This window comes from Haematobia irritans, chromosome 1 (assembly GCF_050003625.1).
Source record: "Haematobia irritans isolate KBUSLIRL chromosome 1, ASM5000362v1, whole genome shotgun sequence".
Classification (NCBI taxonomy): Eukaryota; Metazoa; Arthropoda; class Insecta; order Diptera; family Muscidae; genus Haematobia; species Haematobia irritans.
The window spans coordinates 161497252-161510185 of NC_134397.1; the positions used below are offsets into that span (position 1 = coordinate 161497252).

Genomic DNA, 12934 nt, shown 5'->3' on the forward strand with positions numbered 1-12934 from the left:
AATTTTTATATGAAAAACTTCTTTTGCCCATATCTCCTAAACTAAGCGTCCTAGAGCGAAAAGGACTTTAATTCGTGACCACCCCCAAAAAATTTAAAAATCCACCCAAAACCTAAAAAAATTGAAATTTTTATATGAAAAACTTCTTTTGCCCATATCTCCTTAAATATGCGTCCTAGAGCGAAAAGGACTTTAATTCGTGACCACCCCCAAAAAATTGAAAAATCCACCCAAAACCTAAAAAAATTTAAATTTTTATATGAAAAACTTCTTTTGCCCATATCTCCTTAAATATGCGTCCTAGAGCGAAAAGGACTTTAATTCGTGACCACCCCCAAAAAATTGAAAAATCCATCCAAAACCTAAAAAAATTGAAATTTTTATATGAAAAACTTCTTGGACAAACTTCATGTTTGCCCAAATTCTTATGAATTTAATTATTTTTTTTTATTTATGAAGTTTTATGAATTACACATTAATGAATTACATTTTTGAATTAATGAATTATGAATTAAATTGTACTCTCTATTTTGCTTTGAATCATAAATGTGAATTATTTTCAATAACTTTTAGTAAAATCTTACTAAATTATTATCGATAAAAATCTATTGTGAATTTTTCCTAAATGAATTTAGTACTCTAAGCTCTCATCGGTTTAAGACGCTTTCTTTTGTATTCACTTTCCCTCCAACTTTCAAACGGTGAGCATCAAAACCCATTTCTCCTCTCCTTTACTTTCTTCTCTATTTTCAATAAAACATTGTATTATCATCTAAACTAAAACATCTCTGTGTTATCATTTATTTTCTTTCCGGTTGGTTACTTCCTCAAAACATTGTTGATTGTTTCTCATTGCTCTGAGAAATAATCAACAAAACCCGCTCATACAGTCCACTTGCTTTCTACAGGGGTATTTCACCAAACAACAAATCACCTGGTTGCTCCACTTCTCTGCTTTGAAATCCCCCCAACCCTTTCATGGTCCTCCGTAGCCGTTCACTGGTAACTACACCATAACATCCACAAACATCAACATTAACATCACAATCCACAACACTAAGGTAATCCCCCATCTCTTTACCATAGTTAGTTGTGTGAAACCGCCGGTAAGTGATACAAATCACAAAACGAACGTATGCAAACACAAAAAATCGGGAGTGATCGGTAGTGAAACGCGAAAAAAACATTATAAAAAGGTAAAAAAAAAATTATTAAAACGTTTAAAAAAGTGTTAAAAGTCAATTAAAAACAGTAAAAAATAAGAAAAGTGTCCGATAAAATTTGTAAAAATTATATAAAAGTGAAGAAAATAAGGTTTAAGTCCCAAAAAGTATAAAATATATTGGTAAAAGTTAGAATAAAATCGTTAAAAGCCTGTCAAACTTCAAATAATTCCCCAAAACTTTGCTAAACTCCCATAAAAAAATTATTTCCAATCCGCCAAAACATAATAAAAGAAGCAATATTCCCTATATCGGTCGAAAAAATTGTGTTTGCAAACGGTTGTTTGTATGTATGTATGTATATGTCCCAATATCTCTAAAAATTTGAAGTGCAAAAGTGCGAATTTTCTTATTATATTTGTGCAAAGGAAAAAAAGTGAAAATCCTGTAATTTCCCTGGTTGTCCGTCCGTTTAACGGTACCAAAACAGTTATTTCTGAGAAAAAATCGTCCAAAAAATTTGCAAAGTGAAGGTCAAAGCGGTCAAAGAATTTAATATTCATGCGTATGTCTCTATTAATGTATGTTTGTTTGTATATCATGTCAACATATGCATAAACGAAGTTCAGTGACTTTGCAATGTAAATGTAAAAGTAAATGAAAGAATAAGAAGAAGAATTTTCACTTATGCTTTGCAAATAAATTCATTGCAATTAGATTTTACTTTTGTGAACATAAAAATAACCGAAACCAGTGCAATTGTGATTAAAAACAAGAAAGAAAAAGAAATCATTTCCACTATTATCCACTATCATAGAAACAGGTATTTCTATTATTTTTTCATTTGGTTTATTTCCACTAATTCTTCCGTTTGATCTCATCAAATATATTCCACAATAACAATGTACATATGATCATATGATAATCATTGTTGTTTAGTGTGTTGCCATATTAATCCCACTAACATAATAAAAAGGTGTGAAATTGACTGGAATTCAAATGTTTGGAATTGAAAACATATTATATGATAATTACCATTTGGAAATATGTTACCGAAAGTAAAATAGAAGACAATACACCGGTTTGATCGTATTACACATTCAATTTCACATACACACATTACATACAATTGCACAATCATCTCTATATCATCGCACAAGCACTAATCCCATTTGCACTTTATTAATTTTTACAAATCATGAATATATATTAACATACACCGAAATTAAAATCAACATATCATTTATTTATATTATTTATTTATCGAAAAATTTATTTGAGTGTCGAATATACTGTACATGCAAAAAATTAATGCATACACAGAGAGAAAAATTAATCAAATCCCAATAATATTGAAACGAATACCCAAAAGAATACAAACACATACAGCCATTTGTGGTACATTTAATTTTGCACAACAATTCAGCATCATAAAAATTTCGGCAATACACGTTGAAAAATACACTGTGAAAATTTTTCTGTCGTTTAATTAAATACACTTGGAAAATCGCCATTTTCGTTTAAATGCAATTATCAAAATATCATAAAATAAAACTATTGGTCCAAGTACACTTGGGAAAAAATATATAGAAAGAATTAAATTTCTGCCCAAATTACACTTAGAAAAAATACTAATTTGAGAAAAAAAAACACGCGTAAAATTTAATTTTGATCGAAATATTCTAAAAATTAATTATTTGCATCAAAATAGAATTTAAAGGAATATTATAAAAGGGAAGTAATTAAATAATTTGATCGAATTACACTGAAAAAAAATATATATAAAAATTTAAAAATCCGAAATACACTTAAAAAAAATATTATAAAGTCAATAATTTGGATTAAAACTACACACAAACCAATTTTGCAAAGCCAGATTAAAATACACTCAAAAAATTACAAGATTTTGATAAAATTACACTCAAAAAAAAAAGTTTGCTAAATTTGATTAAATTCACTTACAAATATCAAGTTTGATAAAAGTACACTCTACAAAAATTAAATACAATTAAAAAATCTAAAATTCACTGAAAAACTAAGACATTTTTCAAACAATGCACTCAAAAAAAAAAAAAAATCTGATTAATAATGTTGAATAAATACACTTAATAAATTGTTTTTTTTTAATTAAAACACAATAAACGCAAATTACTAAAAAAAAAAAAAATAAAAAATACAAAGAAATGAAAATTCTCTAATTTTATCAAAGTACACTGCGAAAAAGTAATTTTGATCAAAAAGCAAAATTCTCTAATTTTCATCAAAATATATTAAAAAAAATCCAAATTTTATTAAAATCTCTAATTTCGATCAAATACACTCAACAAAATATTTTCGAATTTTGATCTGAACGCATTAAAAATATTTGTAATTTCGATCATATCTCTCGTATAAAATATAAAAATTGCTTATTATTATTATTAATTTTGGTTTGCACACAAAATCCAAAATTTTATTAAAATATTTACATTATTTGTCAAATACGCGTAAAATCAAAATTGGCTACGAAAAAAAAAAATTGAAACATACCCAGTACACTTTAAGAAATTTTCTTCGGTATCATCATAATACACTGCAGAGAAAACTCAATTTCAATCTGAATTACACTGAAGAAAATAACTCTCGATTTAATTAAGTACATTACGGAAAATTATTCAAAATTACGACACTCAGAAAAATTTTTCCTTTGTCACCCAAAATATACACTGATCAAATCAACGATTGCAACTACACTCAAAACCAACATCAAAGTATGGTTTATGTATAACTCACCAAAATAACAGGTAAATTGTGTAAAGTGAACATACAACGAATATTATTTGAAATCAAAACTAGCGGCTTATATGGAAAATTGTGAACATTTTTCGCAATTTCCGAATCCGAACAATAACTACATCTCTGCTCATATGTTTAAAAAGTCGAAAATATCATCGCAAAACCTAGTTGGATGATAAAACACATTTTTATCGCTATAAAATATAACATTTACATCTCTGCTTATACGATTAAAAAGTGAAATCTAATCTCAATGCCGAGTTGGCTGGTAAAACATAATTTTCTCGCTCTGTAAAATTAACATCTCTTGCTCTGTGAGCTGTATTATTATATTTGTCTATTGTGCTATATCGAAATTTGAAGAAATTTTTGAACTTTATTAAGGATATATGATTTTTTCGAAGACACTCAAGAAAGTCGTATTTCTTTTGAATTGGTTCAATATATTTCTCGTTGAAACTTAAATTTCTCGCTCTGTGAAGCTTACTATTATATGGCCTGTTGTGCTTACAAGAGTATTTGGAGGAATTGTTGAACTTTCTTGGAGACATATGATTTTTTTCTATTCTAATGAATTTTAGAAAGTCATAGTTCATTTGAATGAGTTCAATATATTTCGCTAAAATCGAACTTTACTGTGAAACACTCTCAATGAAATTTGATAACATCTTCTCTCCTCAATGAAAGATAAAACTTTGTTTTTTATGAAAATCCTCTATTTCTGTTGAAAATTTGGTTTAAATCAACTTTTATCGAAATTGAATTCGTCAATGTCGTCACATTCTATATAAAATAGAACATCTCGGTATTTGTGGGAACAAAATTAAAATTTTTTCGATTACATTTCATGAACTGCAATCAATTAAAATTGATTCATTACATTTCTTTGCATATTTAACTCATCAATTATTCTCTTGAATAAATAAACTACTATATTTTCGCAACATTTGCAAGCACCGCTAATTAGTTTATTAGTCAGGAGATACATTTTCTCATTAAACGCGACTAAACGGTTGGAGGTCACCCGTAAAAACTTCACATTTACATTTCATATACGTGAACATTTTGGTTCTCACTGAGTATCAACGATTCTGTTTTATTCCATCGATAAATCCCGCAGATTCGATTTTCCCGACTAAGTCGACGGATTTTAATAACGATATAATTTGATTTATTACCGATATGAATCCTACAAATAATCCTAGTGACCCTTCATCTGGACATTCTGGATCCAGCGGTTCTTCAAATATCAAAGCGGCAGGAACTGCATCTCCTGCTTACGACAGATTTCTCTTCGATTGTGAATATTTGATACTTTTCTGTACACAATTCGAACAGTGTGATATCGGAGACCAAACGGACTCTGTATTGGAAGTCAAATTGGAAGACTTGGAAAAAAGATGGCAACAACTTCAAACTTCGTACCAAACTATAATGCTATCTCCAAGCTCTACTGATCCAAAGGACATTAAGGCTAATGCTAAGATAAATTTCAATGCCAGTTCAGAGGCATATTATACCGCAAGGTCTCAAATTTTAGATATTCTAAGAATATCTGGAGGCCATACACGACAACAAGCCAGACATAGTCTAATTCCCGAATATGTTCCGCAGAATCGAATTCCTGTTCCAATCTCCTCTCATGACTCGAACGACAGCTATATTAAAGTCCCTCCTTGTGATACCGAGGTGTTTAAAGGTGGTTACGAGGAGTGGCCCTCGTTCCGTGACATGTTCACGGCAGTTTATGTCAATCATCCGAAATTAACCCCCGCTCAAAAACTTTACCATTTACGCAATAAGACCAGAGGCCCAGCTGGAGCAATTGTCAAGCGTTATACTTTATGCAATGAGAATTTCTCTTTAGCGTGGGACGCGCTCAAGTCTCGCTATGAGAATAAGCGAGTTTTGGTCGACAATCAATTAAAAATTCTCTTTAATATACCCGTTGCATCTGTAGAGAACAGTGAATCAATTCAAAGGATTCAATCTACAGTTAATGATTGTTTATGTACACTTCGAACGCTCGATGTCGACGTAAGTGGTTGGGATCCAATTCTCATTTATTTAATTTCTACTAAATTACCCGATGAGACTCTTTCTCTATGGGAACAATCCCTTAGATCTCATCGAGAATTGCCAACATGGAACCAACTTGATGAATTTTTGATAAATAGATTCGAAGTAGTTGAACGCATATCAAGTATTCGATACACCAAGCAGCAACATACCAACTCATCTCAAATCTCCAATAAAACTGATCATACCATTAAAGGCTCATCTCAGGGCTCTGGCAAGATTCAAACGTATCATTCTCAGGAAAAACTTGCATCTACATGCATTCTTTGTGAAACAAATCATACTTTGCGAGTTTGTCCGAAGTTCCGACAACTTACCGCACAACAACGTGTAGATGTGGTATATAAAAATAAAATTTGCAGTAATTGTCTTTCATCATCTCACCTCAAAACGAACTGCAAAAGCATTAACACTTGTATTATTTGCCATAAATCCCATCACAGTTTGCTTCATCTCAGAAATAATTACAATGAGAATAAAAACCGAGGTCCTGTAAACAATGAATCTATAAATGAAAGCCAGAATCATCAAAAGCCCACTAAAAATGTTACAAATCAATTGCCGTTAGATGAAGGTCCCTCTTCGTCAAGGCAAATTAATTCCTCACACATTCAAGCAAATTTTGCTTCAAATAATGATATGATTTTGCTTCGAACTGCTTTAGTGCAGATTGAACACATGGGAGAATTTTTCACGGTCAGAGCTCTAATAGATCCGGGCTCTCAACGAACTTTTATTTCTCAGCGAATCCAGAACCTATTAAAGCTTCCAACAATTAAGGCCAACTTTGAGATATCAGGAATTGGAGGTCAAATTCAGAAATCTGACAAGCTATGCCAGATGGTTATAGTTTCGAAAAACCGAGACATTCGTTTTAGCGTATCTGCTATTGTATTACCAAATGTAACCAAGAAACTTCCTACTGTTTCATTCGAAATTCCGAATCCTTCTGAATTAAACGATCTCGAGTTGGCGGATCCACATTTTAATAAGTCTTCCCATATTGATTTGGTTCTTGGAAACGATTCTGAACGTTTCATTAACATTGACGGAATCAAAAAGAATATATGTGGAGAAACCTCTGCGTATAATACAATATTCGGTTGGGTACTTAGTGGTCCAATGCGGACTGAAACTATATTATCATTCTCTGTAAATGTTCTCGAATCCGAAGGGACTGCTCTCAGCGATTTGTTGAGAAAATTTTGGGAACAGGAAGAAGTACCAACCTCCCATCTCGTCTCAGCTGCTGATGCGTTCTGTGAGGAATTTTATAAAAAAACTACTACTCGAATTTCAAATGGTCGTTACATGGTGAGACTTCCTTTTAGGGAAGAGTTTTCTCAATCAATGTACTTGGGCTCATCGAGATTTATTGCTATGGCACAATATAATCATATGGAACACAATTTATCCAAGAATTCTGAATTAAGAACTCAATACAATGAAGTTCTCAACGAGTACATTGAACTTGACCACGCAGAAGAGACATCGTCTCGTGAAATATGTTCCGATGGCAAGTTTAACTCATTTTATTTACCACACCATGCGGTGATACGACCCGAACACAAGTCGACAAAAGTTCGAATCGTCTTTAATGCATCACGGAAAACAAAGTCAGGTTTCTCCCTGAATGATGTATTGCATACGGGTCCGACTTTACAATCTGATCTCACCTCTATAATTTTGAATTGGCGAAAATATCAATACGTTTTCTGCGGTGATATTCAGAAAATGTATAGACAAATTCTTTTACACCCGCATGACAGACCCTACCAACGTATTTTATTCCGGGGTTCTACAGATGGTCCTATCAAAGACTATCAACTTAAAACTGTCACTTTTGGCATCAACTGTGCCCCTTTTCTCGCTATACGCACTCTATTGCAATTGGCATCTGATTATGAAGGAAAATATCCCAGAGTTGCGGAGATTCTAAGGCGGGAGACATATGTTGATGACATTTTGTCGGGAGGTTTCTCAATGGAAGAAGCCCTGAAGGCACAAGCTGAATTAATTGAAGTTTTAACTCAAGCAGGATTTCCTCTCAAGAAAATAATAGCAAATGACCCGGAATTACTTTCTCACATCCCATCTCAAGATTTATACGATTCAGACTTCTTGCGGTTTCATGAATCAAGTTCAACAAAAACTTTAGAAGTGAAATGGAACGCTTTATCCGATTCATTCACATATTCATTGAAACCCTTTGAATGTAATCAATTGATGACAAAGCGCATGGTATTATCCGCTATTGCGCAATTATTTGATCCTGCGGGGTGGATAGCTCCAGTCATCATCAGATCCAAAATCTTAATGCAGCAGTTATGGCTCGAAGGTATTGGATGGGATGACAACCTTAGCCCAGAATCTCAATCAACCTGGGAGAGGCTTGTGTCTGATCTTTCTCACGTGAATTCCATTACTATACCAAGATGGTTACAATACTGTCCAAGTGACAAACTAGAGATTCACGGTTTCTCAGATGCGTCTCAGGCCGCATATTGTGCATGCGTTTATATTCGCTGCCAAACTCAAAAATTTGTCGTCTTCTCTAATCTGCTTGTTGCTAAAAGTAAAGTTGCACCGCTTAAACCAGTTTGTTTACCGAGATTGGAATTGAATGGCGCATATCTTTTAGCGAAGCTGGTTAAATACGTTGTCTCAACATTAAACTTTAAATTCAGTGCCATAACATTATGGACAGATTCTTCCATAGTACTGGGATGGCTTTCGAAACCCCCTTGGTCTTGGGAGACATATGTGGCGAATCGGACTGCTCAGATTCACGATCTGGTTCCGGAAGGTATTTGGCGTCATGTTCCCACGCATGATAACCCAGCCGATTTAGGCACTAGGGGCTGCCGGCCCCAAGATTTGGTTGATAATTCTTTATGGTTTAATGGTCCGAACTGGTTGACTAGGCCACACACAGCCTGGCCAGAAGATAATCCCCTTGTGGCTCCGGAGATCGGAAAACGTACAACCGTTCACACATATCATGATGCGATTGAGGAGCCAGACATCTTACTCAGATTTTCGTCCTATACTCGTGCATTACGAGTAATATCATATATGTTTAGATTTTACAACAATTGTCTCAGTCGAATTAAATCGGGATCGAGACTTTCGCAACCATTTCTTACGCAACATGAGGTGAAATTGGTGAAATTTCGTCTAATCACATTATCTCAGAGTAAATTTTACCCAGTTGAATATAACAATCTCCTTCAGTCTAAATTAATAGAAAATAAGAGCACATTGAAGTGTTTGAATCCTTTTCTTGATCAAGAGAATATTATGCGAGTGAATGGAAGGCTTGCTGATTCATCTCTGTCGTACAACGAACGCTACCCTATAATTCTTCCGGGGAATTCTCGTCTCTGCCTTTTATATTTGTCACACTTACACCAGGTGCTGGCACACGCTGATTGTACCCTAATGTGTAGGATGGTACAAACAGAATTTTATATCTCACGCCTGAAACCAAGAGTGAAAAGTATCATACATAAATGTAAAACATGCATCATATTTAAACAGAAATCATGCAGCCAAATAATGGCTCCTCTTCCACCCTTGAGGTGTACTCTTTCTCCTCCCTTTCATATAACAGGCATTGATTTTGCAGGGCCTTTTGAACTAAAAAGTTCCACATTGCGAAGATCTCCTATCATAAAAGGCTACGTTTCAATTTCTGTCTGTTTCGCGACTAAAGCTATCCATTTGGAGCCTTGCTCGGAACTCTCATCTCTGGCATTTGAAGCCGCATTCACACGATTCGTCGGGAGGCGGGGGCTACCCCAAAGGGTTGTTTCCGATAATGGGAGAAATTTTATTGGGGCTAGTCGGAAAATGCTGAAAGAATTCGCCAGCTTTGTTAAAACGACAGCTCACGATATCTCTCAGAAATATTCAGCTCATGGCTTCGAATGGCAATTTATTCCACCCCACGCACCCCATATGGGAGGACTGTGGGAATCGGCGGTCAAAAGCTTTAAGCATCATTTTAAGCGCATTGCTGGAGCACACCGATTCACGTTTGAACAATTTGCAACAATTCTCGCACGAATAGAGGGAATTCTCAATTCACGACCGATCTCAGCAATCTCAGAGGATCCCTCAGATTTGTTGGCACTGACACCCGGTCATTTTTTAAAAGGGTCACCGATCATGTCCTTCCCAGAAACACCAGCACAGAATATTTCACTAGTTAATAGATGGACGAAGTTGAAAGCTCTTCACCACCAATTTGCCATAAGGTGGAAAGAGGACTACCTCAAAACTCTACATAAACGATATAAATGGAAAAACTCTTCTCCGAATTTAAAGATAGGTGATCTCGTTGCAGTAATGGATGATATGCTTCCACCTAACGACTGGCGTTTAGGTCGAATTGTTGATACTCACCGTGGTTCCGATGATAATATACGGGTGGCGGATGTTAGAATCGCATCCGGGATAATCACACGACCAATTGTTAAATTATGCTACTTACCACTTCTAGATCAAACTCCTTCCGACTCATCCACCTAACATTAGAAACTCTCATGATCATTTCTTTTCCCAACTTTTTCTTTCCCACTCCATTTCCATTTCCTACACTAAAGTCATATCCCATTACAGATCCTTTCATCCCAAAATGTCGTATCATCGGGTTTATGAATGCGCCATTTGCAAGGAAAGGCACTCTTTGCGTGACTGTCCTATTTTTATTATGATGACGGTAGCGGATAGACGGGTTACAGTACGCAATCACAAGTACTGTATGAACTGCCTCGCGAAAAGCCACACTGTTGAGAACTGCCACTCTTCGCAAACGTGCCGAAAGTGCGGTTACCAGCACCATACGATGCTTCACCCTCAGATCTCCTTGACTCCTACAGCCACGACTCCATCCTGCTTCACCCCGAGAACGACTACTAGAAGACCCAACACCACTCCGCAAACCAATGCATCTACACGACGACGGCCGACAGTAACTCGTATTGTAAGGACGTGGAAGAAGAATCCGATAGCCCAGTATCCTACCTCGACGACCCGGAGGACAACGAAACCGAACAGAGCCAATAAGAAGAAGAAGCGTCCAGCAAAGGCAAAACTGAACCAGAATGTGCTCGCCGAGGCCATCAAGTCCTTAGCCACGGTCCTATGCCAACAAGATCTTGCGTGAGAGCAAGGCCGGGGGCATGGACAAACTTCATGTTTGCCCAAATTCTTATGAATTTAATTATTTTTTTTATTTATGAAGTTTTATGAATTACACATTAATGAATTACATTTTTGAATTAATGAATTATGAATTAAATTGTACTCTCTATTTTGCTTTGAATCATAAATGTGAATTATTTTCAATAACTTTTAGTAAAATCTTACTAAATTATTATCGATAAAAATCTATTGTGAATTTTTCCTAAATGAATTTAGTACTCTAAGCTCTCATCGGTTTAAGACGCTTTCTTTTGTATTCACTTTCCCTCCAACTTTCAAACGGTGAGCATCAAAACCCATTTCTCCTCTCCTTTACTTTCTTCTCTATTTTCAATAAAACATTGTATTATCATCTAAACTAAAACATCTCTGTGTTATCATTTATTTTCTTTCCGGTTGGTTACTTCCTCAAAACATTGTTGATTGTTTCTCATTGCTCTGAGAAATAATCAACAAAACCCGCTCATACAGTCCACTTGCTTTCTACAGGGGTATTTCACCAAACAACAAATCACCTGGTTGCTCCACTTCTCTGCTTTGAAATCCCCCCAACCCTTTCACTTCTTTTGCCCATATCTCCTTAAATATGCGTCCTAGAGCGAAAAGGACTTTAATTCGTGACCTCCCCCAAAAAATTGAAAAATCCATCCAAAACCTAAAAAAATTTAAATTTTTATATGAAAAACTTCTTTTGCCCATATCTCCTAAACTAAGCGCCCTAGAGCGAAAAGGACTTTAATTCGTGACCACCCCCAAAAAATTGAAAAATCCACCCAAAACCTAAAAAAATTGAAATTTTTATATGAAAAACTTCTTTTGCCCATATCTCCTTAAATATGCGTCCTAGAGCGAAAAGGACTTTAATTCGTGACCACCCCCAAAAAATTGAAAAATCCATCCAAAACCTAAAAAAATTTAAATTTTTATATGAAAAACTTCTTTCGCCCATATCTCCTAAACTAAGCGTCCTAGAGCGAAAAGGACTTTAATTCGTGACCACCCCCAAAAAATTGAAAAATCCACCCAAAACCTAAAAAAATTTAAATTTTTATATGAAAAACTTCTTTTGCCCATATCTCCTTAAATATGCGTCCTAGAGCGAAAAGGACTTTAATTCGTGACCACCCCCAAAAAATTGAAAAATCCATCCAAACCTAAAAAAATTTAAATTTTTATATGAAAAACTTCTTTTGCCCATATCTCCTTAAATATGCGTCCTAGAGCGAAAAGGACTTTAATTCGTGACCTCCCCCAAAAAATTGAAAAATCCATCCAAAACCTAAAAAAATTTAAATTTTTATATGAAAAACTTCTTTTGCCCATATCTCCTAAACTAAGCGTCCTAGAGCGAAAAGGACTTTAATTCGTGACCTCCCCCAAAAAATTGAAAAATCCACCCAAAACCTAAAAAAATTTAAATTTTTATATGAAAAACTTCTTTTGCCCATATCTCCTTAAATATGCGTCCTAGAGCGAAAAGGACTTTAATTCGTGACCACCCCCAAAAAATTGAAAAATCCATCCAAACCTAAAAAAATTTAAATTTTTATATGAAAAACTTCTTTTGCCCATATCTCCTTAAATATGCGTCCTAGAGCGAAAAGGACTTTAATTCGTGACCACCCCCAAAAAATTGAAAAATCCACCCAAAACCTAAAAAAATTGAAATTTTTATATGAAAAACTTCTTTTGCCCATATCTCCTTAAAT

General features: G+C 34.5%; 2 protein-coding genes across 2 annotated transcripts; both read left to right on the top strand.

Moving 5' to 3' along the window:
* The first annotated feature begins 578 nt into the window (after window positions 1-578).
* LOC142242878 (uncharacterized) lies at window positions 579-11204 on the top strand. Its single transcript, XM_075314381.1, has 2 exons — window positions 579-1061; window positions 10641-11204. The coding sequence occupies exon 2, from the start codon at window positions 10657-10659 to the stop codon at window positions 11185-11187; it is 531 nt and encodes a 176-aa protein (XP_075170496.1). The 5' UTR covers window positions 579-1061; window positions 10641-10656; the 3' UTR covers window positions 11188-11204.
* Window positions 5121-10550, top strand: LOC142232915 (uncharacterized). Its single transcript, XM_075303634.1, has one exon. It carries the CDS (start codon window positions 5121-5123, stop codon window positions 10548-10550), a length of 5430 nt encoding a protein of 1809 aa, XP_075159749.1.
* Window positions 11205-12934: the final 1730 nt, after the last annotated feature.